At 33.5% G+C, this 24,924-nt stretch overlaps 1 protein-coding gene across 1 annotated transcript in view; it reads left to right on the top strand.

The window, feature by feature from the left end:
- Positions 1-295: 295 nt before the first annotated feature.
- The window catches only part of LOC149786416 (ornithine decarboxylase-like), a 41,733-nt gene continuing 17,104 nt past the window's right edge, over positions 296-24,924 (top strand). Inside the window, exons 1-5 of the mRNA XM_089978198.1 lie at positions 296-397; positions 3,872-3,968; positions 5,482-5,558; positions 8,334-8,506; positions 22,103-22,240. Of these exons, the coding sequence (XP_089834324.1) occupies positions 296-397; positions 3,872-3,968; positions 5,482-5,558; positions 8,334-8,506; positions 22,103-22,240 (587 nt within the window). The remainder of the gene's footprint in view (positions 398-3,871; positions 3,969-5,481; positions 5,559-8,333; positions 8,507-22,102; positions 22,241-24,924) is intronic.

Raw genomic sequence — 24,924 nt, 5'->3', positions numbered from 1 at the left:
GTAGTACCCCACACCCCTCACACCCCCACAGCACAAAATGTGTTCGACCTGTTGGAAATAATAGTATTTTTCAAGTTATCTCTCAGGATAGTTTTGAGATTATTAAAATAATAATGAACTTTATATGAAAACTTTGTTATGTTAACATCGGTCCTATTAAATCTATCAAACAATAAAAACTGATTTTAAATAGAGACGATTTCAATCATTTTATTATATTCAAATGAATGAAATATTTTCATTTTATTTCAGAGTGTCTGTTCAACCACACATCAACATCATTTGAACTCTTAGAATGAAAACTTATATCCAAAACAGTTGTGAGGTTGAGCTTCTTCCGTTTGAAAAGACAAGCGAAACTCTTATGGAGGAGAAAATAGCTCTTCATGAAATGCAGGTAAGACATAAATATTATTTTGACATAGGAAACCTAATAATAATCAGATATGGTTGACAGATATAGCACCTTTCCTGCATTGTATAAAATAAAATCTATGGACATAAATACACATCCTTTCTGATCTTACTGTGAAGACAGCGATTGTGCCCTCTAACGAACGTGGAGGGGCATATAGTGCTGCCCTTTTCCTTCTGTCGTTCATCTGTCCGTATGTCACACGTTAAGATCTGGACATAAGTGTCGGCCTGTCGGTGATCACAAACGAAAGATTCGGATACGCAAAAAGGATGAATTTTAAACGGACTAAAACACTAGTGCATAATTAAAAGATTTTTTAAAAATAAACTTTCGTTCGATATCAAGTTTTATGTACTTTCATATTCCTTGTAATCTTCCGTCAGAACACACGTGCTTGTAAGCAAGCTATGCGTTGGCTGCATGCTGGCGATTCGACCAATTGAAAAAGACAAACTATAGTTCGACTGACTCATTTACTTATATGCTGTACTTTTTACAAATTCAGATCTTCAAGACATCTACTGGACCTGCATCAGTCCAAAACTTGTTCGACCGAATCTTCTGCAAACAAGGTTGCAACATGGTTACGTTTAGCATTTAGGACAGTTTATTATGGTTATACAGCTTTGTGCGTTATTGAGTGAGTGCAGCATTTATGTCCGAAAGTAGGTCGTAACGACTTACGTTTTGCATTTAGTTCATTTACCGTGCATTACTGGATGCAACGTCAAGCAACATGATGTTTTCATTCTTCTTTTAAAGCCAAACACTCCTAACTTTTCTCCATTATCCATATTTGGATAAGAGAATCGCTAACCCTAACATCACTAGTAGGTATCAGCAAGTTGTTATATTGAGAGATGTGTTAAATAACATATAGATTAAGCCCTCCATAAAAAGAATACAAAATGCAACATAAAATAAAACATATAAATACAAATATATAGTTTCTCACTATTTTGCAACAGTGTCGGTATCGTCTGAGGAAACAGTGCTGCAGGTTATACGAGATCTTTCTTAAAATACGCTTTTTCCAGAGTATGTCCTGCACTGGAGTCATTCGTCGTTATTAACGTTACATAGTATGAACTATTAACTCAGGCAAAGAAGCTTATAATATTGCGTATGGCGTGGGTTGTCCGTCATTAGTCACCATTTGCTAATTTCAATTTCTTTTTGATCCACTGGGCCAGTTTCCACCAAACTTTGCAGACCTGTTACTTGGGATGTGCTACACCATACTGATTTGTGGTTGTTTCCATAGTAACGGTGTGACTTCTATAGAGACCATATAGATCACCTTACGTGATGTCTCTAAAACGGCAGAGCTAATTTTGATCAGACTTGATGGACACGTTGTTTAGGAAATGCTGTATCAAAGTTGCATCCGGATTGACTCTCATTGTAACAGTGTGGCTAAATTAGTAACCAGCTTGAAAACCTCTTTTAGACTTTGTAAAACATATGCATCAACTTTTTAGATCTGCTGGTCTTATAAAAGAACTGTTTATGCGATGGACCATCAGCTGTCTGTTAGCATACGTTTATTGTCTACTATTATTGCTATTATACCTAAACTACTGTCTGGATTGTCGTGAATCGTTAGACACACATTCATCTAAAGAGTTTAGTTCGTCCTAAACGAAAGTGGTGATCCGCATAGGTCTTGAAAATCGTACTGCTACTCGTCCAGAATGGATGGTGATATCAACCCGTTATCAATGATAACGGTGCCAATTAGGCCTCTTGAAAATCGTTTCTATTGATAGTTATCCTGAACGGAGGTAATATACAACATCTAGAATATTAACAAAACTTCCGTTTTACATTGTACACGGCTGTGACATATGGTTACAAAAATATCTTTTAGCTGTGATGAGTATGAAGTTGTAGCTGAACTAAGGTAGCTGACTTTTCAATTCTGTGCTCATAAGCTGTTGGTGAGATAAGACTTTGTTTTAAGGATGACGATTGCTGATTACAAACATTGTATAAATTGGCATCCAGATAACACTTTTGCATGTAATTATTGTTACAGTAGAGACCCGTTTGCATGATGGGAAGTGTACATCTAGTGTTCTTAGAACATATTTCTAGTTCTCAGTCCAATTGTTGAGAAACTGACATAACCAACTACCGAAAATGCTCCGATAAACAAAATATTGCCACTTTCCATCCTTAAAACAGTTACAAATTTAGCATTGACTAGATTCAATATGTTTTAGATAGATACTGATCTATGTATTGCTTATGTATTATATATTTATGATACTTAGGTCTTACTATTCCGTTTGAACGTTTTGACGTCGTTTGAAAGGCATAATGGGAACTCACTAGACAAACGTTGTGGTGTCTTTAGTAATCAGATTATTCGGCTGTCCATCAATCCAATTTAAATCAGATTTTGGAAAGATCAGCTTATTTCGATTTGTTCGATCCTAACGAATTTTAGTATCCATTTTTTATCGGTTTTATCTGGAAATAGTTTGATTTCAAGTCTTCTCGGCCATCATTTAGAGGTATTCTTGCCCCTGATTGCCTATCCCCATAAAGTATTTAGATATCGAGCTAGGGATTCGACGCAATTTTCTCGAGACCTTCACTGATTTCCAGTATTACTGGATATGATTTGCAGGAGTTATGCCCCAGTTATGCAGGATCTGTGCCACCATCTTGCTGACTTTGGGTTTCACGGAATGCATTATCCAACGTTGGTTGGATTTCAATCAAATTTGCAATACGGCTTTATACTGAGGCATTGAAAAGGATTTGTTTCCAGCATTCCATGGCATCAATTACTGGAGAAATACCTCCTGATTGCCTTTACCTTTGACTTTGGATTTTGCAGTATAACTTTACAAACATGTATTGGCTCTCAACCAGATTTGATATTGGTTCTATATTAATGAAACCTTGAATGAGATTTATTTCTAGTTACCTAATTACAGGTGCTATGCTTCCTGATTGATTGTCTGTCCTGTCTTTGGTTTCACAGCACTTTGCCACAGTTTGTTGGACTTGAATCCAATTTGGTTGAGATCTTTATAATGAGGAGACCTTGAATGAATCTAAATTTCAGGATTCCACGTGATCCTTTATAAGAGTTATGGTTGCTGATTGCTTGTATTTCTTCTGCTTCTGCAGTACAACTTTACGTAAGAAAGATTACGTATGAGACTTACGGCTGCTTATTCACCATTCTCTAAATTTCAGCAAACGATAGCATGCACATTGATGATACACTGGATGTGTAGGATAGTAACATACATCTGATCATCATTTAGAGGAGTTACGTCCCTAAAACTGCCTATTTTCCTACCTTTTGGTTCCAAGCACAAGCTCCTTCAGTTTAGGTCCAGCGGAACACACCATAGTAAGCGAGAACCCTTTGCGATGCATACATATGATAAGAATATAAAAGTAGCTAGCATGGTTGTTTTTATACTATTCCAGGGCAAAGAAGAAGCCTTCATGCTCGGGGATTTGGGAGATATCATCAATAAATATAAACGCTGGGTTAAAAAACTTCCAAGAGTAGAGCCATTTTATGGTACGTTACATGGTTCTATTTGTTTTGCAATGTCTAAAAAATGAACTGCTGCTTTCAGAAAGGAGAATAAGTTGTTTAGTCATGTGGATTGGTTATGTTACAGTCGCAACGAAACCAAGGCAATAGTTGTATATAAACCTATAGTAATGTTTAAAACAGAGAGTGAGCGTGTCCCTGTCTAACGTTGCATGTGTTATTTTGTGTACGCACGTGTTTGTACAATGTTTTACACAGAGAGACAGAGAGAGAAAGAGAGAGAGAATATAAACTTAGGGTTTTGACGGAGTTGGTTTATATGTGACATTTGCAACTTTTCTTATCTCTGGAACTGTTATAATCTGTTTAGAACTTGCTTAAACTCAAGAATGTAACATTTGTGTAGGCTTTTTGTGGAATTGTAGCATAAATGTAAGGCAAAGATAAGAGCTGATGTGACAAGAAAATTAGCATTGCTTGAAAACTTGTTTGGATATATCAATTCCCTGTACACATATGGCTTTTGAAGGTGAACTTTGAGATTTTATTCTTGGCGATAAATCTGGATTTCTCAGAGCATTTATCCAGAAACGTTGATAGATTAATAAGAATATTTTCTCACCTCATTTGCTTATACATTTGATCCATTTTAGCTTTTTTCTTTTGTGGATCCTTTAGTGTAGTGTTGGTCATTAGTTTGGTTGTTTAATCATACTTAAAATATGTTGTTTTGTTGCAATGAAACGTCCGGTTGTCTTTGCGATTTTGTCCATAATTAGCGCCATTACAGCTTCATTTGGCTTAAGCAAATATACATTTGTACATGTAATCTGATTTGTTACACAATTAGACGCATGTTCTTGTTATTTAATACTGTCAAATATATACAATAGATCTTGTTCATTACCTTAGATGTTCAAGGTGTTGATTCGTCCGTAGGAAAAATCAGGTGTTCTGCCTGTAGAGTACAATCTGCTTTATTGGTTGCTTAGCAACAACTGTATAAACAAGATCTAGTATAATGTACATAAGAAACTTTTGAGTGACAATTTTACTGGTGAATAAATAAATAAATAAATATGTCTTCATATTTTCGGAAATATTTTTCGGAAATGTTGCCTTAAAATTTTTCACAGGATCCAGGTAAATATGGATCTGAGTTCCTCCGTTTTCTCCATTTTCGAGAACAGACTCGTTTACCTCATTCTTTTTCCAAGACGTCACAAAATAAATGAACAGCAATTAATCTTTACTGTCAAAGCATGGGAAGATAAATCTGTTATAAAGTGGGAACAATATTTATTTTTACCTCAGTCAAGACTATAGTGATATTTTTTATTCAATAAGTATACACTTGTGAGGGACAGTTCCAACCGTTATCCGACTTTAGTTTGAACCTGGTGTGTCAGATTCCTTAGTTCTATAATATTGATATCATTGTGATCTGACTTACGGTTTATTGTTATCGACCTGTGTACGTTTATCTTGTAAGTAGAAGAGCTATTTTATACAAATGTAAATATTACTTTTTTGTTAGCTGTGAAATGCAATAATGAGCATGCTGTGCTAAAAGTCTTGTCCGACCTTGGAGCTAGCTTTGATTGTGCCAGCAAGGTAAGCTATTAATTAATTTTTAAAAGGCTATAATGGGATACATAGTTTTCTTTCTTTATTGAAAGTGATCAATTATCGTAAAAGAGTTATCGCATCAAAATAATATGCCATACCAGTAAAATATAGTGTTATGCATCAATGCAATGTTCATCATTGGATGTTGGATTACAAAATTTGCCATATATATGTTCTTCATGTCCTATGTTCGCTCTCTCTGTGAAAGATTCCATGAAGCATTTTAAAATAACCAATGCTATGAAAATGATTCCTAATTACATTTATGCTTCATGTACAAAATGTAATTCTGTTTAGACTCTCCGGTGGTCTATATTGTTAGAGCGTCCGGCTCGGATGCAGGAGGTCACGTGTTCAAAGATCTACACAAATGATACTAGCAGCTGCCTCCCTTGGCGCTCAGCATTAAGAGGTTAGTGGTAGGACTGGTCCGCATGGTATCAGTATGATGTGACCGGGTGGGACATGATAGCCTAGTGCTCGACATCGCTATAAACTGCCGCAGTGCAGACGTCATAGCGATATGGCTGAAAACATTTAAAGCTAAGTTTATAATCTTTCTCTCTCTCACACACACATTGTTTAGATATTTGCATCTCATACGATGTACTTGTATACAGAATTTATGTAGATTTTGATATCAGCTAATCGACTGGTTTACGATATTTACCCTTCAAATTATGACTGGGGATAAAAACATAGACCAGAAACCTCACACAGCAATAAACGACATGTACGTGTGTTGTTACAGACCCTTGAAAGTGTGTTATCCACCCCTTTAGATAGTTATCACCACTGCCATAACGATGTAACTCTGGTGACAAAACGCCGCCTGTAAAAAAAAAAACAAAAAAACAACTACATTTTAATAACTGAATCACAGTCAATTTAGATTCCATTTACTAAGATCTTTTCGCAACAATGGCTTATTTGCGGACTGGAAAGAGTTGCCAAACAAGTAGAATGAATAAATTAGGAATTCTTTCTTTGTAGTGAAGATTTTGAAAGATAGCGCGTAGCAGACATCAAAGAATTAAAGACGACTTCACAATTAAGGTCCTCTGAGATTCCAAACACAACGTACTGCTTTTTAAGCTTTTTTATGTTTGGATTTGAATCTGTAACAATATACACAAAATAAATTCCAGTGAAAATGCTTATGTATTAAGGTGATGTACTATGATTTAGACACGTCTGGGGTCAAAACAGCCTTGCAGCAGCGATACATTCGGTCAGAGTATGATCTGCGAGATGTGAAATTGTGCACCAGATGTGTATTTTTGGTATGGTGTCTTACGGCAGAGCAACACAAATAGTTATGTACTTCTGGGGCAACCAAAGTAGAGTGCGCTGCCCAAGAACGAGCCACAGTGGCCGTTCTAGGCTGATCCTGGGGTTGGAGTTGACCTCCCCACCCCCTTTTGGTCACGAGTATGGAACGTTAATCATTGAACAAGGCGGTTTCTCATAGACTAAACAAAAAAATACATTTCATGCCGTTTTAGTTCAATTGGTGGTATATCAAGACTGAGTTAGAGACGATAGGTTTTAAATTATTATTATTATTGTCGGGAGAGACACATTTACCAAACTAACACGTGTGAGTTACTTTGTATGGTAATGCAAATTCTGAGACTCGGTTATATTATCATAAAGGCTCTATGAGCAGTCTATCAAAATTATATTTCTCAGCTTGGAAATGAAAAATATGTTTAGCTGAGCTCTAAATAAACAGTGTATGTTTTAAGATTCACAAAAATGCATATCGAAAATTTTGCAATGAGTTGGCAAAATGTGATTCATTTAAAGGATTTATTCATATGTTTGAAGTGTATTTCTCCTGCCATAAACACATTCAGTGAATAATCAAGGACTGCCATAAGCACAGTCAGTGAATAATCAAAGACTGCCATGAAATATACATTATGTTATTGATAAAAGTTCTAAATGTTCTTTGCACATTTCTAATGATGTCGTTTGACATTCGTAAGTCATATAATCGGTACAACCATGAGTTTGTCTTGGTCAATATTAAAAGTCAATCACGTATTCTTATTCTAGTATGAACGATTAACATTTGCTTGATTAAAACTTATTCGGCTGGTATTACTAATTTGTTTCGTGCAGTCGTCACAATAAATTATATTTAAATTTTAAAAGCCTGCTATAGTAATACTCCTTTAATTAAAATCTCATCTACAGCTCTGGTTTATGTTGTTGGATAATACTACCGAACACACATTTGAAACAAAATTAAATTAATCACAAAGTATAGTCATGAATAGTATATTGGTAATGTGTTTGTTTTTGCCCACTCTGGTCCTTGTTCAATCGTCTTTGTGACAACTTATGACGATATAATTTTTTTAGCTTATGTGATCGAAACCCAAACACGTTTATTGTACGACTTTGTGTCCATTGTCTGTTATTAGCTTCTTTTTTCGTATATAAGCGGCATTAATTTTCAAACGGTTTTGATTAAACTTGACGAAGTAGCTAATATAACTAATCACTTGAAAGAGTAGGATACATTAAGGGAAACATCGAAACACATTAATGAATTTATTGGGAGTCTATTATTTTAAAACTTATTCCTACTCGGCATTGGTGTGTATAATCAAACTTAGTATGCATGACTATGAAGCTGTCACAATGTTCGTAGCATAGATCATATATGCTTATATGCTTATTAATGAAATACTCTAGTATCTAATTTGCTCGATGGAAGTGTGACGTGAAGAAAAAAAACTTAATTTTCAGTCAGAACTGAAGATGGTCATGAACCTGGGGGTGGAACCTTGTCGCATTATCTATGCCAATCCATGCAAACAGAGGTCCTACATTCGCTATGCTGCCAAGCATAGTGTAAGTCTCATGACCTTCGACAATGAAGAAGAATTGTACAAGATTAAGGAGATCTACCCAGAAGCAAGGTACGTTTTATTAATTCTGAGCTCTGCTTCTAAGACAGGACCGTCTTTTGTCTCTTTCATGTAGTAATGTACAATCCTGAAATGATACATGGATGCATTTTTGAATATAGCGCACTTAATAGTAGGTTTAGCTATGATGAATATAAAACTTTGCAATTAAACATATGTAAATAATATACATGTTATGCTTGTAATGTGGGTGACTGTTTCTACGTGCACAGGTGTGTACATACGTGCTGGCGTGTACGCACAATAAATCTAACCATAAACACAGAGCAGTATGTTAGAAAATGGGAGTTGATTTACCGGATTGATTTTGTGTCAATGAATGCTTCAAGAGTTACACTCCCTGGCAAGTTTGTAACGTGGGAATTTACAGGTTTAAAGGGACATTTGTATGAGAATGGTAAATAGGAATATAGCATAATATTATCTTTCAAGATATACATGCATGAAAAATAGCTTTTAATGGTAATGCAATAAGATAAACATACAGTTATTTATCTTTTTATAAGCATAGTGGCAGTCATCATGTGTTTTGACAACGACACTGCGTTGAATGCACTAGAACTGCATGTATCAGAGGAGATATTACCACTGAACATGGTTCGCTGCATGGCCGCCAGTTTACAGTCTCTCCGAGTACAGCTGGCAAAACGCTTTTAATAACTAGACAAACAACGAAAGTTTCTAGTGCCCCAATTGTAAACGTTGCCAAATAAGCACTAAACAAGGCATTTGTTCTTTTATATAAGAGTCAAATGCTCACATGATCAGAATGAGCTTAGTTAATAATAATAGATATATGTAACGGTGGATGTTGTAAATTCAGCTGGAACTGACGTAATTGGGCATAATGGAGAGATAGAGAGTTGTTGTTGTCCTTGTTGTCAGTTCTATACGTGATCGAGAACAATTTATCTATTTAATAGAACAGTATGTCAGCTTCTTTAAATGGTAACAATGCGTAAGCGTAAATTGCTCACAAAAATGTTGTAAGATAAAATAAATATATTGCTGCTAGAGAGGGTAACTGAATACGTATTATTTATGTTTATGTATGTATTTGAGCGGTGGTTTATTTTAAATACACATTGGCTCAGCGGTATCAAAACTAACTCATGTGACCAGCTGTTCGCAAATGTGTGTCTTAATATGTCCAGGTATTCCTTTATTTCACCATCAATATCATGTATCCTATTATATGTATATAAACGCCTTTAGTAATCACCAAAAGCTCTGCAACCCTGACACATAAGTGAATAGTTTTTCGTTGATGAATTGCCTATTACAGGCAGACGTGCCTATTAAATGTACTGTTTTTACCTTTTATAATTAATTGTAATATCCACTATAGTCGATTATTGTAACTAGCACAGTCGTGGAAGCAATAGTAGTATAGAACTTTGGAATGTTAGCACACGTGAGGATCCATTTAAACTTCCTACACTTTTAAAAGAATTCTCACATTAATCAATGCAACCCAAATATTCATACGCACCATTAGCAGTATTTAAAGATTCAACTAAATAAAATTTATTACTTTATCAATTAATATATAATGGTGTTCTCTTAAGATATAATAATAACAAAATATGATTTATAGAGACCCAAATGTTAATGAAATTTACCTATTTCATACTACTCAAGAGATTTCTTTTGTTATGTATATTTGATTTAATTATATCTGTTTTAATATATATTTAATTCAATTTAATTGTTTGTTTGTCAGTTTTATTTTTTAAATTATTTTTCATTACATGACCTTGACTGTTCATTTTAGTAAACACCAAGTGTTGACCTGGATCTTAACCTTGATTCAAAATTAGTAGCAGCCGCGGAAATAAGTTCTATTTTTATTTTAAAATGATTGGTTGTTGTCAAGGTCATGATGGGACTACGTGATTAAGAAGTAAACAATTTTTAAAATTTATTTTCTTATAGTAAAATGATTGGTTTTCGTCAGGGTCATATTAAGCGACGTGATATAAACACGATCATGTGACCCCCCTATTTTTTTGATTTCGCAACTTGGGAATTTGCGAAACTGCGTTTCAGAATACGATATAACCTTTGTTTTTCGAGAAATAATCTCAGTTGGGCTGTTATAGTGGAAAGTGACTGTTGTGCCGTTTGGAGTTATTTCAAATTACTTGGATTCAAAAGGATTAGTGTTTTTTCTTCCTGGAGACATACGTGTGCTCATACGAAAATCTTGAACAAAGACAGCTCTTATAAACATTTATTCAGATTTCTAAAACTGGAGTATTATTTCTTGTATCTACAAGGAAATGTAGACTTCAGCACTACAGGTTACAGTATACGTAATCGTCTTCCATTTTGGATTAGTAGTCGGGACTCGAACTTGAAATAATTAGAACATTTTATTATTAGGACTTCTAAAATTTTATTCGTGGATTATTCTTGGATTATATTTGGATTTGATTCTTAAAATCCATAAATTCATATTTTTTCATTTTGACAGAATTTTTCCAGGGAAATAAATTATTGTATTTTTCCAGGCTTGTTGTTTTCACTCTTTCTTGTGTAGCTATTTATTCAAGCCTAAACACGTGACATAAGACTGTACACTTCTCGTAGAGATCCTATATAATTATAGAATACTTTAAATTAAATAAATAAAGTAAGCATGCGTTGGATAAATTCATGTATACGTTATATGTGAATTTTTATACGATTGTATAAGATTTATCAACTGGATCTGGTGAATATTTTTTTCTTGCTTATTAAATATATTGATCGATATTGAGATGGTTGATAATTTATCGTACCTATATAATAACTTCTAGTTTCAAAGATAGACCTCTGTCAAAATGTTATTATTTATTCGTACTGTACTTATGTTTCGTTTATATTATTTCCAGTATTCTAAATTTTTATTTTTTAATTTAGATTCTTCTTTTTCATGTTTATCATGATAGTTCTTTAGCTTGGAAGCTTTCTCTAACATTCTCCACTCCGGTGGCCTGGTGGTTAGAGCGTCCGCCTCGTATGCTGGAGGTAGCGAGTTCGAACCCCGGCCAAGTCTTTCCAAATACTTATAAAAATGGTACTAACAGCTGCCGCGCAGGGAGCTCAGCATTAAGAGGTTAAAGTTAGGACTGGTTGGTCTGGTGTCAGGAATATGTGACTGGGTGGAACATGATGCTACATGTCTGTGGCATGATGCCCCAGTGCTACACATTAAGATAAAGTGTGTTTTTCCAAGTCTAGAACAGTGGACTTCGGTTAGTCTCGTTCGTTTACTTAACAATTTCCACCCGCCGCTACTACTGGTATATCCTTAGAATTGTACAATTTATAATTTTTCCGTTCGATTTAATAATTAATTTTACATTCTGTACAAGTGATTCCTTTGTAATTGGTGCGAACTGATATCCTTATATGTCCACAAACTCTTCTTGCTGTTGTATATTTCATTGCTTCGTGTATTGTCTTAATAATTAAAGATATGTTACACTATTTTAGTATGCCCTTTTCAGTCTCCTTTCTCTTTTGCATGTTTTCACAATAGATTCTTGCCTTAAAGTCTCAACTTGCTTTTTATCCCAAACACTATGATTCATTAAGCGGAACCCATGATTCTAAAATCATTCCTTGCTTTCCGTCTACGTCTTGGATTTAATTCGATACATGCTTTGAACCATTTGCTTTGTTCATAACAAATAACATATGGTTGCTGTTAATTTGTGACCTAATTCAATGCAATATTGTCACATTTCTGTAGTCAACTGCTTTTTTCAGAATAAAAAAGAACTTATGCAGTCTAGGCATATTTTTCATTATCGCTGATAAAATGCCTTTTAAAGAGCAGAGTGATCTTAGAAAGAGAGAAGTTGGTTCTAAGAAGAAAAACGAAAGTCATTCAAATAACCATGCAATTCATTAGGAACTGTAGCATCTGTTTGGAGGATATGCAAATTGTCATGGTTACCGGGTCAATTTGTGATAATTCTCTCTAGGCACCTTTTCTTCTTTCTATTTACCAAATCTTAAACTATTAAAGGTATACGTTAAAACATAGCCTCTGTTACAAATTATTTTTATGTAGATCTACTCTTTAAAGTTTGATTTATCATATTTCCCATCATATTTGACTTTGCCATGCTAGACGACATCTTAACTTAACGATGGGGGGGGGGGATCATGCTAATGCGACCACGAATTCATGGTGCAATCATCAGTAACACGTCAGAGTCGCTTCAAAGTTGTAGTTTTAAGCCATACATTTTCATCAATGCATGAAGTACAAACCATGACCCACGAAAATAACACTATATACAATCCTAATTTCTTCATTTTGAAACATCATTTGCTGTTGAGGGTATGAAATATGTATGACTCTATAGCTAGTTTAAATCCACTACCAATTTCTGTAGTAATGTGTTAATCTTAAATTAATCCTTATTGAATAATGATTAGTACAACTATTTAAATTCTTGTAAGATAATTTCTATAAAAGTTTGAAGTGCATTCAGGTTTAATGTTGTCTCCATTAGTTTCACTACCTCCATTATCTGTAAATACATCTTTGACTGTTTTAATATTGACCCCCCATATATATATATATATATATATATATATATATATATATATATATATATATATATATATATATATATATAATATCAGATAGATCTTCCACTTTATTTACAGTTTTCGATTTTTATTTGAAACAGTTGTTCTTGAGAAATAAGATTACTGTCATTCGAAAATATCTTTTATTACGTATTGCATTTGTATAGGAAAATATTAACGAGTTTTTGGGATGGAAGTACTGCACGACCTTTGAGTGCAGTATGTTCATCCAAGAAAACGAGTTCATATTTTCTCATTCAAATGCAGTAATCTTTTTATTATATGCTCATTTTCTTATTCTGCCTAAGGCTTAATTATATAAACAAAAATACACTACAAGAAACAAAGTAAATGAATGTATGCAGTGTTCCAAACTAAACACACAACCGCCTATTCATCATTACACAACAACAACATTAATGCGCACATAACTTCGCCCAGATAAATCTGAACTTAGTCGCGCGCCAGACATAACTGTCGAAAGAAAATGGCGTTTTGGTCTACTTAGCATTGAAATTTGGAATTATATTGTGAATGAATGCGCATTGCAACAACCTTTCCATTTGAGCTGGAATGAATAGATTTCGGTATTTGTGTCGAGTCTACGAAATTGTGTGGATATGGACTGGAATTATCTGTGCCAATTCTACATGAAATATATCAGATTGAAGCAGCAAGGGAGAAGCATGTTGACATCTGCAAGTGTTTTCTGTTGTGTCATTGAATATCTGAAATCATAACGTGCGAAAAACATGGTCTTTCAATTGCAATTATCAAAATTTAATGTTTGTTTCATTTTATGTGCATTAAGGAGGATGTAATTGCATTTGGAATATAGTCGAAATGACAGTACAATTTCGAAATCTGCGATGAAGTTTGAGAACCCATGACATTGCTCTTGTAATTCGGATTTGCAGAACTAAAAACGTACATGTTGAGAAAATTCGGGATGTGAAACTGTAAATATATTTTTTCCATTCTTGTTACTTACTAAAGAAGACCGTTTATGCCTTGTTACTTGCTTGTTATTTGTAGGTACTCAGCAATTTTATTAAATCTGGCGTCTTTCGCCCGCCTAAATCCGAAACATTGTATCAAAAAAGGTAACGCGGAATGTAGCAAAGCAGCTGGTATGTTGCAGTCCACGAAATATCTGCTTTAGTTCATTCAGATACAAATTTAATCAACCAGACCGTAAACCGCCTACTACGTGAGTATACATGATTTGTTTATAAATCAAAAGTGCTGGTGTCTGCGTCCGTTGTTTGTTTACAATAGAAAGTAGTTCCTTTATGAGTGCAATATGAAGTGCGCGCGATTTCAATATCGTAAAATACTGAACGATTATGACAATGTAAATTTAAAGAACAAAATGAACATAATTTATAGTTATTATTGATATGTTTTTCTTTATTTCATTATATCTATACGTGTACTGATTATTATTATTATTATTATTATTGTTATTATTATTAAGCAATTAATTAATTAATTGATAGTTTAAATAAATGTTTTAATTAATATGAACTCATCGTGACGCAGTTCCTACGATTTTCGCTTTCATATTATAATTGCTTGACATTTTTTTCTCACTTTGTTGTCGTCTCTGCTGAGAAGGTGGGCCAGACATCTTAGTGATATGACTAAAATTATTAAAGCTATATTTGAAAATGTATTTAACTTTTCAGTTACATACACAAAAAATAGAGAAATCTAACCTTGAGCTTTCTTCCTTACGCTAAGGACTTCATCAGCATTCTGATGTGATCTCTACTAACTGTGAAAATCGCTCGATGAAATGGTGAGCGATGTTAACAGATTGCCCTAGATATGCGGCAGGTTGTAACGGCCCCGGTCCCTGTTCAGCGTCGGTTTGTGTGCGTGGATATAAATTGATTCCTTAACCGCCACACCCACCGCTCGATCCAGGCTTGTTGTCGATCTAGGATTCGTACGGAGTTCCAAGTAATAGTATGGCCAGGGCAAACATTGTAGATGTGCCTTGATACCTCAGACTAGCTTGAACTTGGTCTTCGATGTTCATTCTTCCATCGAGTAATACTGGCAGGCAGTAGAGATCACATCAGTCTGCTGATGAAGTCCTTAGCGCAAGGATAAGATTTCGAAAAATCGAAATGTTTACGCTAAGCTTCAGGTTAGTTTTCCCTATTTTTGTGTACGTAACTGAAAAGTTAAATACATTGTCAAATATGAATATTACTACACAGTTAAGCTTTAACCAAAGTATTAAAGCTGTGTTAAAAATCCCAAAAGACACATACTCATAGATTGCAACACTGCATACATCGTAGTGATATGACTGACATTTTTTAAAAGCTGCGTTAAACAACCAAGCATCATACACTAATCCAGCTCTAGTTATTCCCATGAACCTAGAAACTGATACAATACTTGTCTTTATTCATTTATAAATTGTAAATATCATTTGTATTTGCTCCTAACCCATCGATAATAATCTTTATAAATAAGTATTCCCTTATTTTATGAGCAACACTTTTCTGAAAAATCCTTCCTAGCTCTGTAAGGATTTAATTTTTATACAGGTTAATAAATTTGCAACTGATAACGTCATCAGTTTAAATCCCACTGATTATGGCGGACCAAAACAAAACTTAAATGTTGTTTTCTGAATAATTCGATATAAAGCCTACACAGTGAAAATAAATGTTGCGCGAAAAACTATATTTATGGCATTGCCTATTCTATTAATTATTTAATAGTATAACCTTACGTAGCATCGTATTCTTATGTTTTATATTTGTCTAGTAAAATTATTCAGGGTTAATAAAGGCAATCGTGACTTGAAGGTAAACAATCGTACAAAATATATAATATCATTCATCTGATATATATTTCTGTAACTTTCTAAGTTGGGATACATTTGCTAATTAACGTAGTAGAAAGAACTATAACAAATTCAGATAATTTCTTTGATGTCTATGCTGCTCTCGAATTTAGAACTATTTCATAAGTATTTTTTATTTTTGTTATACTAGTCAATTTGTTTCTCGGTAATGTCCTGGATTTATCGCTGTTTGTTAGTCCTTGTAATGCTTATAAACATCGTGTGTTTCTCTAACAAGATAATCGTGGCCGAGTGGTCTAAAGCGCTCTCCGTTATTTATCACTGCCATCTCACCTCTGTCTGCGTGGGTTCGAGTCTCGGATTCGGCCAGTATGGGTATGTGAGAAAGCTTGCCAGTAGCTACTCGTGGGTCGGTGGTTCTTTCCAGGGTTTTCCCGGGTTCTTCCTCCACCATTAATAATAGCCGCCATGCATAGCCTATCGTGTGCTGAAAAATGGCGTTAAACCCTACAACAACAACAACTAACAAGATAATCATATTATTTTATGTCGCAAATCTTTGTTTGTCTGGTACTATACTTTTAAGCGCAATAATACTCGGTTCTAAGTTATGATATTATTCTTTCTCCAGATGTATTTAGCGTTCATATGATGGCTTAATAGTTCATATCTGGTTTTGGTTAATAATACTATGAACCAAGAAAATGATGAATATTAAAACTCAGCAATATTAAATATTACATTCACCTCCTAACTGATGCAAGCACAAAAAAGTAAAATGGCGCTGAGGAATTGTTAGTGTCAAACATTCAACATTACGCCAAGAACTGATCATGTCAGAAGAATATAGTAAGATTATGTAAGACGGATTTTGTATTCATGAAGCAAAATTAAATTTGAAGTATCTCATTTCTTTATAAAGGATAGACCACTATGCTGTCGAAACACTGATGCAATAGAAATTCAATTTTCAAGGAAAGGAAACAAAATCTTTTATATAATGTTGTTCCAACTAAATATGGGGGAAGAGATTTCTTATGTCTTATTAGTTAAGAAAATAACAAACTTCATGATAATATGTCGATAAAGGACACCCATGATGATAGACTTCATGTTATTTAGAACCTACAATAATACCAAGGCAGCAAATAAAACACCCTGATGAACAGCTTTTAAAGCATTATGAGGGAATAAACCAAGTGGTTAGGAAGTAAGAGAAGCTAAGACAACACTGAGCAAACATATTATTCGCACATGACGTTGAAAGAGAATTATGAATGTATGCAATGATTAAGTAAAAATTTATAATGTAAATTTTGATATTCAAATTTGTGAATGAGAAATTGACGATTTAAAGATGCAAATCACAGAGGAAACAAGTTTTAATACATAAGAAATATTAAAATAACATTTATTCAAAGTTGAAAATGAAAGATTCCAAACAGTGGACATATAAAATCGTCTGAAGATAAACTTAAAGAAAACATCGAAAAGTATAATTTAAAACAAACGAGAAAAATATCTCTGGGGAAAATGAGTCAAGTTATTATTCACAAACAATGATATAAAATTAGCCTCTTTATTTACACTATTGATATACCTCTGACAACATTTGCACTTTAAATAGTAAGCATAGTAAAAGGTTCTAAGTTTTTGTTTAACTCTCTTTATGACATGTACAGTAGTTTAACGTTTGAATCTGCAATGTAATTTTGAAATCCTATCGTTTTAGCTTCATTTGTTGTATATCTACATGTAAATCAATGATTTTAATTGCATCTGAAACATAATTGAATACTTTGTTTTGTTTTGGACTTTTGCACCTGCTATACACATTAAATAAGAGCATACGCTTTGATTCAGTCCTGCGATTCCCTCAGTGTACGAAGGCCATTCTTTGACCTTTAAAATAAAATAATCTACAACAAGTCGCGTGGATTCATATGATATAATATTTCTATTATAAAATTGTAACACTGTTTATTTGTATCACACAAAAAACACCAATCTTTACTTTCTCGATATAATATTTATTCGTTTTACATGTGATATTTCTATTTCCCATTTCCGTAGAAATTGTTTTATTAATCACTAATCGACTTTTTCTCTTTTTGTAAATCAAGTCAAGATTTAATTGAATAATAAAATTTGTGTGCATTAAGTTTAAGTATTTGATATTTACATCCATATGTGTAGGACTGAGTGCATAGTGTCCGGTCATGGTCCTTTATATTAACAATATAATTTTCTAATTTGAAACTAAATATACAATTTATAAACTGATTTAACAAATCTGCAACATTTTATCAATTATATGCCAGTATGAAATACCACAACCTGTTTTAGTTTTCAAAATAATCTTGGTCAGCTTATTTTGTCAAACTGTCATATCACACCTGCTTATAGAATTAGTATTTGCAAATATTAAAAAGTGGCTTTTAAGATATGTTTTACATGAAAAGTGCGTTTCAGTACAGTAATTTGTTTATCTCGCTATATGTGCTCATAACACATGTACCATCATTAACACATGTACCATCGTTAACACATGTACCATCATTAACACATGTACCATCGTTAACACATGTACCATCATTAACACATGTACCATCGTTAACACATGTACCATCATTAACACATGTACCATCGTTAACACATGTACCATCGTTAACACATGTACCATCATTAACACATGTACCATCGTTAACACATGTACCATCATTAACACATGTACCATCATTAACACATGTACCATCATTAACACGTGCATTACAACTGATAGAAGGACAATAATAAGATGCAGTACTTTTTAATTTGTATATGTAAAGTCCTTCAATAGTTAATGAGAAGTAGTTTTTATTTTCATATTTTATTCCATTGTTTCTTATTTTATGTTTAAAAGCTAATAAGATGTTATGTCTCCAACACACTTTATCTTTATAGACGTACTATTGGCACATTATTTGCAAAAGGAATATAATCTCAATAAGTTAAAGAAAACACACACACACACACACACACACACACACACACACACATATATATATATATATATATATATATATATATATATATATATATATATATATATATATATATATATATATATATGAGTAAATGTTTTGTTTTTATTCATTACGTGTACGGAAGGTGCAACAAACTTTATTATTAATATTTTCCTATTGAGTTCAGCAATAACAATATCCTATCCATCTGACCTGTACTTTTGACATCCATTTTTTTATTCCTTATAAGTCCTTTAAAGTTTATAAACGTCATATTGTTTATCATATATGACAACGCTTACTCTGAAAATATGACAATTTATAATCCCCTCCTAAAATTTTGTAGTTTATAAACTTGCCTTATTTTAGATATTTATTCTGAAATATTTGGTTAAATTAATTTAAAAAGATTGTTTAATATTTTTAAAATACTTTCCTTTTCACCATAGGTACAGTTTGGTGTTCTAAATGTTTTAGAAGCTAAATAAATAAAAACCTGATATGTTAATTTAAACTCCTGACCGAATTTCTTCTTTACTTGCTTCAATTGGTTTCACGTTTATTAATTTGTGTTAACTGTTATTATAGCCATTAACAATTTATTGTAAAATATCAATACAGGTTTGTTTAATTTTCGGTGAAATATTTTACATTTTAATCTTGATCATTGTATTCACCTGTCTATTATGGATATTTTGTTCATCTGAATAAGTTCAACATTACTTAATATTAAGATTTTCAAGTAACAATTTTCCACTTTTCTTGCTCGTTTTTGTAATACATAAGTAGGTTGTTCTCTTAACCAACGTTACAGTTCACAGTATTTTATTGTATTAATTTTATGTACTTTCATATATTTTTCATACTTGTAAGAATAACAGGACTTCTTAAATTGAAATAAATATCTCTTAAACATTTGTCATTATCGGTAATAATAATTCTAAGATCACATTATGTGTGTGTTATAATTTCCCCCACCTCAGTCCACCCATATATACATATGGCAATTGTCTAAAAATTAGGAACCATGAAACAACCCTCAGATGAGCTGACATTGTGATCTAAGCTACCAGAATTCACGAAACTCTGATGCAGATTTTTTCGTACACTCTCATAGACCTTGATGTGCCTTTTATGTATTTTGTGTTGCCAACTACAAGTTTGGAAAACAGCTATGGCCATTGAAAATTAACTGCTTAGCTCCTGTGAGGATGCGGTCTGCAATTCGGCATGTATGGTGCAATTTGTTATGAACACGTCAACCAGTTCCATGTGCTTATTATAGACTTAGTCTCAATTACTCCATTTTGCCACTTATCAAGCGAAGTCTTGTCTTTATTTGGAAACACCCAATATTTCTTGCAAGCAGAATAGTTCAACATTATTCACAACATTGTAATGGAATTTGTTAGGAACATTATCGCCTATATGTAGACGTGTTCAGGTTACGTTTTTTCTTCTTCTCGTATATACCATCTTGGACAGAGTTATGGCTCATATCAGTCGAGTTTAGATTTTTACATGGTGTGCTGCTTGTAATCAGCATAACTCAAGAATCGTACAACATCTTCTTTTGCGATTTAATTAGGGCATCATTTCAAAGTCCACTATTTGTCTTTTAAGAGTTTTGTGTCGTCTGCTCAATTGTGGACAGAGTTTAGAAAATTGTCGATTATCCTAAATTTAGATCATTATGTGGAATGTCGATTGCATTGACGGTCATTTGAAGGAGTTGGATTTCAGGCATTTCACGTCATGTAGAGGAACCAGATCTCCTAATTGCATAATCTATGTAATCTTTGGCTTCCCAGCCCCAGCTTTTCTAGTTCAGTGAGGCCCTTTGCGATACACCGATCGCAAATAGCACTAGTTGTTATCTATCAATATCTTAGACCCTATTTCACCAATACTCTCTGAAAATATAAACGTGGATACATATCAAGGGAAGTAAATCTGCTATATGAAAACTGGGTTATTGTTTCCTAATTTTCAGGCTTAACGTTTTCTTTGTGTTATCACCAGTCTAATAGTTACACCAGAATATATTGGACACTATTTCACATACAGCCATGAAACTTAGGCCGATATCTCAAGTAGGGTAAATAAACCATACCCAAACTAGATCATTCGCACTAATCTTCATATCTGGTGACACTGGTATTTTTAGTAATCTGTTGATCAAACGACCAGTATGTTGGACCCTATTTCGTTTACACTCATTAAATTTGCTAGGTGGATGCTCCTGATGGAGATTTGAAAAAAGTTTCCGATCTGAGGGACTCTTGTAATCTCCTCTCTACCAGTTTGTATATTGTCGGCTACTCACAATTTGCTCTTGTTGGCCATGAAAATTGTGTTTAAGAGTAAACACGTTGTGAATGTCATAGCAACCACTGTACCTATTTTAACTAAACTTTACTTAAAGTATCATGACCCAAAGACCTTTCAAGCTGATGCAAACGAACGTGGTCTGCTATAAAAAAAAATGGTCACTGTCATAAATATTATGAAAATTTGTAAACGACGTCTTCCCATCAACCGCCAAACGGAAGATGACCGAATTTTAAAGAACGCATCCTCGCGCAAAGGTCTTTAAAATTTATACAAATGATGCAGAATTAGACCACATTTCCCAGAATGAAGTCTTGAATAATGGACTTGTAAATAAATTGAAATGATGTGGATCCACCATTAATGACTGATGTGTCATTGGGGTTTGAGATTGATGTCATCTAAGACAGTTATACTGAGCCCTCTTTGGCCTCTTATTCTATAAGCATCGCGTCTAATAACACTATATCATGATGTAACTCATAAGATTATAATGTTATGTAAGGCAAAGACAACATACCCCAATTCAAAAGTATTTCAAAGTACTCCACTACCCTATTACATGGTTGCATCCAATACAATCTTTATTTTCAGAATATTCATCTGCGTTTTTGTGCTTCATTTGATGTAGGCACTTATATATATATATATATATATATATATATATATATATATATATATATATATATATATATATATATATATATATATATATATATATTTATATGTGTGTATGTATATATATATGTGTGTGTGTGTGCGTGTGTTTTATATACTTTGATAGACATATTTATTGTATAATATTGAAAACTATTGATTGTAACTTTATTGAAGACTTGTGATCAGGATTCTTCCCCCAAACAACTTCAAGATCCAGTGCAAACTTGGAATGAAGTTTGGCTGCCATCCGTCCAAGGCACGTCCACTCCTTGTGATTGCTAGAAACCTTGGACTGAATGTTGTAGGTGTCAGGTCAGTATGAGACGGTTTCCCTTAATAAAGGTATTCTTTTCCATCAAAACCTAAAGAAACGGTTAGAGGCAGTCAATTTAGTGCGCACGCAAAAATCTGGCAAAGCTTGACCCATCCTCCCGGTACACATGCGTACTTTTTACAACCCCCAACCCCCCGCGTATGTACGCTTGACACCCCCCATTTCTTAAAACGTCCTATTTTTAAGCGACACAAAAGCGACCAAGGATTAAATAATAATAACGTGTTTAGTAAAACAGATAGTCAACCAATGTTGAATTTCTGGCTGCATTAAAGAAATAAGCTGCGTAACTTCAAAAAGTTTGTCTCGTGTCCGCTAAATTTCAAACGTCAACTGAACCCAGTCGAACAGTACGTATTAAACAAATTGTTATCGAGGTTCCCACCCCCCTTTCTATGCGTACGTACATTATCAGTAGACCCCGCCCCCCATACGCAATCATATACATTTGGGTTAAAACCCCTCCCCATCCATTCCATGCGTACTTACTAAATGGACACCCCTTATTTATCTCGATGTCTTGTAAATCTAGACATCTATAACGACACCTGGAAAGATTATTTAGCGACAATTCGGACTTCTTTGACAGACTCACTGATGCAAGTTTGACAATTACTTTATCCAAAAGTGAGCTCTACCGTGCTTGTGTAACATTTCTAGGGACATGGACAAGTTAAATCTATATATGCTAAGGTCAAGGCTAACTCTGAATTCCCTGTGTCTGTTAGTAAAGAGCAACTGATGCGATTTTTAGGTATGGCTGGATACTATCGAAAATTTTGTTCCAATTGTCTATAATTACTGAACCCCTGACAAATTTACTGAGCAAGAAAAACAAGTTTCTTTGGGCTGAAAAATGTCAGGACGTTTTTGATAAATTAAAAGCCATACTTAAAAGCACGCCAATTCATAGAGCTCCAAATTTCAGCCAATCATTTAAATTGTCTGTTGATGCAAGTGATGTAGGGGTTGGAGCAGTATTTATTCAAGAAGACGAAAAGGGTGTTGATTATCCAGTGTGCTATTTTTCTAAGAAATTAAATAAGCACCAAAGAAATTATTCAACAAGCGAAATTAAATATTTGGCTATAATATTTGGCTATAATATTGGCATTACACGATTTTGAAGTTTACATTAGTTCAGCTTCTTCCTTGATTATTGTGTTTAGTGATCACAACCCACTTACTTTCATCGGCAGGATGAAAAATATAAATCAAAGACTATTACGTAGAGTGTGTTGTTACAGGGATATGCTATTGACATCATCCACATCAAGGGAAAAGATAATTTGATTGCAGATACACTTTCCCATGTATAGACGTGTATCACTTCATGTGTATTTTGTATAATTCATGAGAGTTCCTCTTATGTTTAAAAAAAAAAATCATGTATAATTAATGTGTGGTAAAAAGAAAGCTTTATTATATAAATCTCTCTTTTTCTTAATGGGGGAAGTGTTATGGATGGATGGATGGATGGATGGATGATGATGATAATGATGATGATATTTCGTTCTAATGTTTAAGACGTCAACTGTCATATCCTTGGGAGCATGAAAGGCTTTAAAGGTTCATACCTTTTGTCAGCTGTTACGCTATGCAGTACGGTGCATAGAGACTATTCTACATCCTCAAATCCACAAAAGAGGTGGGTAGCGAAGATTAAGGGAAAAAAGTTTAAATCCTACATAATTACTCTCTCTAATGTATGTGGCCCTATTAATAATTTTATCCGATCTTTCGTTTTTATGAATTTCAAATAAAGAAACAGCAAATGTAACGATCGTAGTTAACTTAACATAAACGCTATGAAAGATAATTATTTTTACCTCGCCAAAATTACTTATATAAAAATATCGCAAAATAAGCCGATATTTCAGAGAATTGTGTGAAAATGTTTGATTAGAATACGTGATTTGTTTAAATTATGAAAAAACGGAGGAATGTAATCAAAATAACGAAACTCTCTGCCTTTCCTTGTTTGTATTGACGTAATAAGGAGTTAAAAATGAAACCCTCTAATTGTTCGATTACTTGGGCATTTTCTTCTATTTTATAAAAGATCATTTATCAAACTTTGAGATTTCTTCTCTAAATTCAAATTTGAAAACTTCCTTGAAATTAATTATCAAGTTTCATTTCAATTAACGGGACAGTTGTGTTATAATAGAGTTTCCTTGCACAGTGACGTATCCCAAATAAGTAAAATGCATTTTAGTGAACGTATTTGTCGTGATATGTTTACTTAAATTTTTAATAAATTTTTTGCGTGGTCTTCAAGATAATTATTTAGAAGCTTTCTGCTGAGAAAGTTTATTGATAATAATAATCGAATACGAAAGTGTTTACTGTGTCACCTATTGTATTTAGTTTTTAATCGAGCAAAACGCATACATAATTATTACAGGGAAATACGTGTAGTGGCAAGTATTGGCCGGGTGCGGGTAATATGGACCACTTTCAACGGGAAAGGTCATTAGGAAATGTTTTTTTTTTTTTGTTGTTGAAAATTCATGAAGATTGTAACTGTACATTAAAGTTCAAAACGATTATTGATAATAATATGATTCAGACATGGACAATAAATGATCAACTAGATATAAAGAAATACTTTTCTATCGCAAGTTTTCTTTGTCTTGAAACACCATATATCCTTTTTTTT

Source organism: Sinohyriopsis cumingii, chromosome 12 (genome assembly GCF_028554795.1).
Source record: "Sinohyriopsis cumingii isolate HCF-2022 chromosome 12, ASM2855479v2, whole genome shotgun sequence".
NCBI classification, from domain to species: Eukaryota; Metazoa; Mollusca; class Bivalvia; order Unionida; family Unionidae; genus Sinohyriopsis; species Sinohyriopsis cumingii.
Note: the sequence above shows the minus strand (reverse complement) of the source record. Positions and strands in the feature narration are given on the sequence as shown.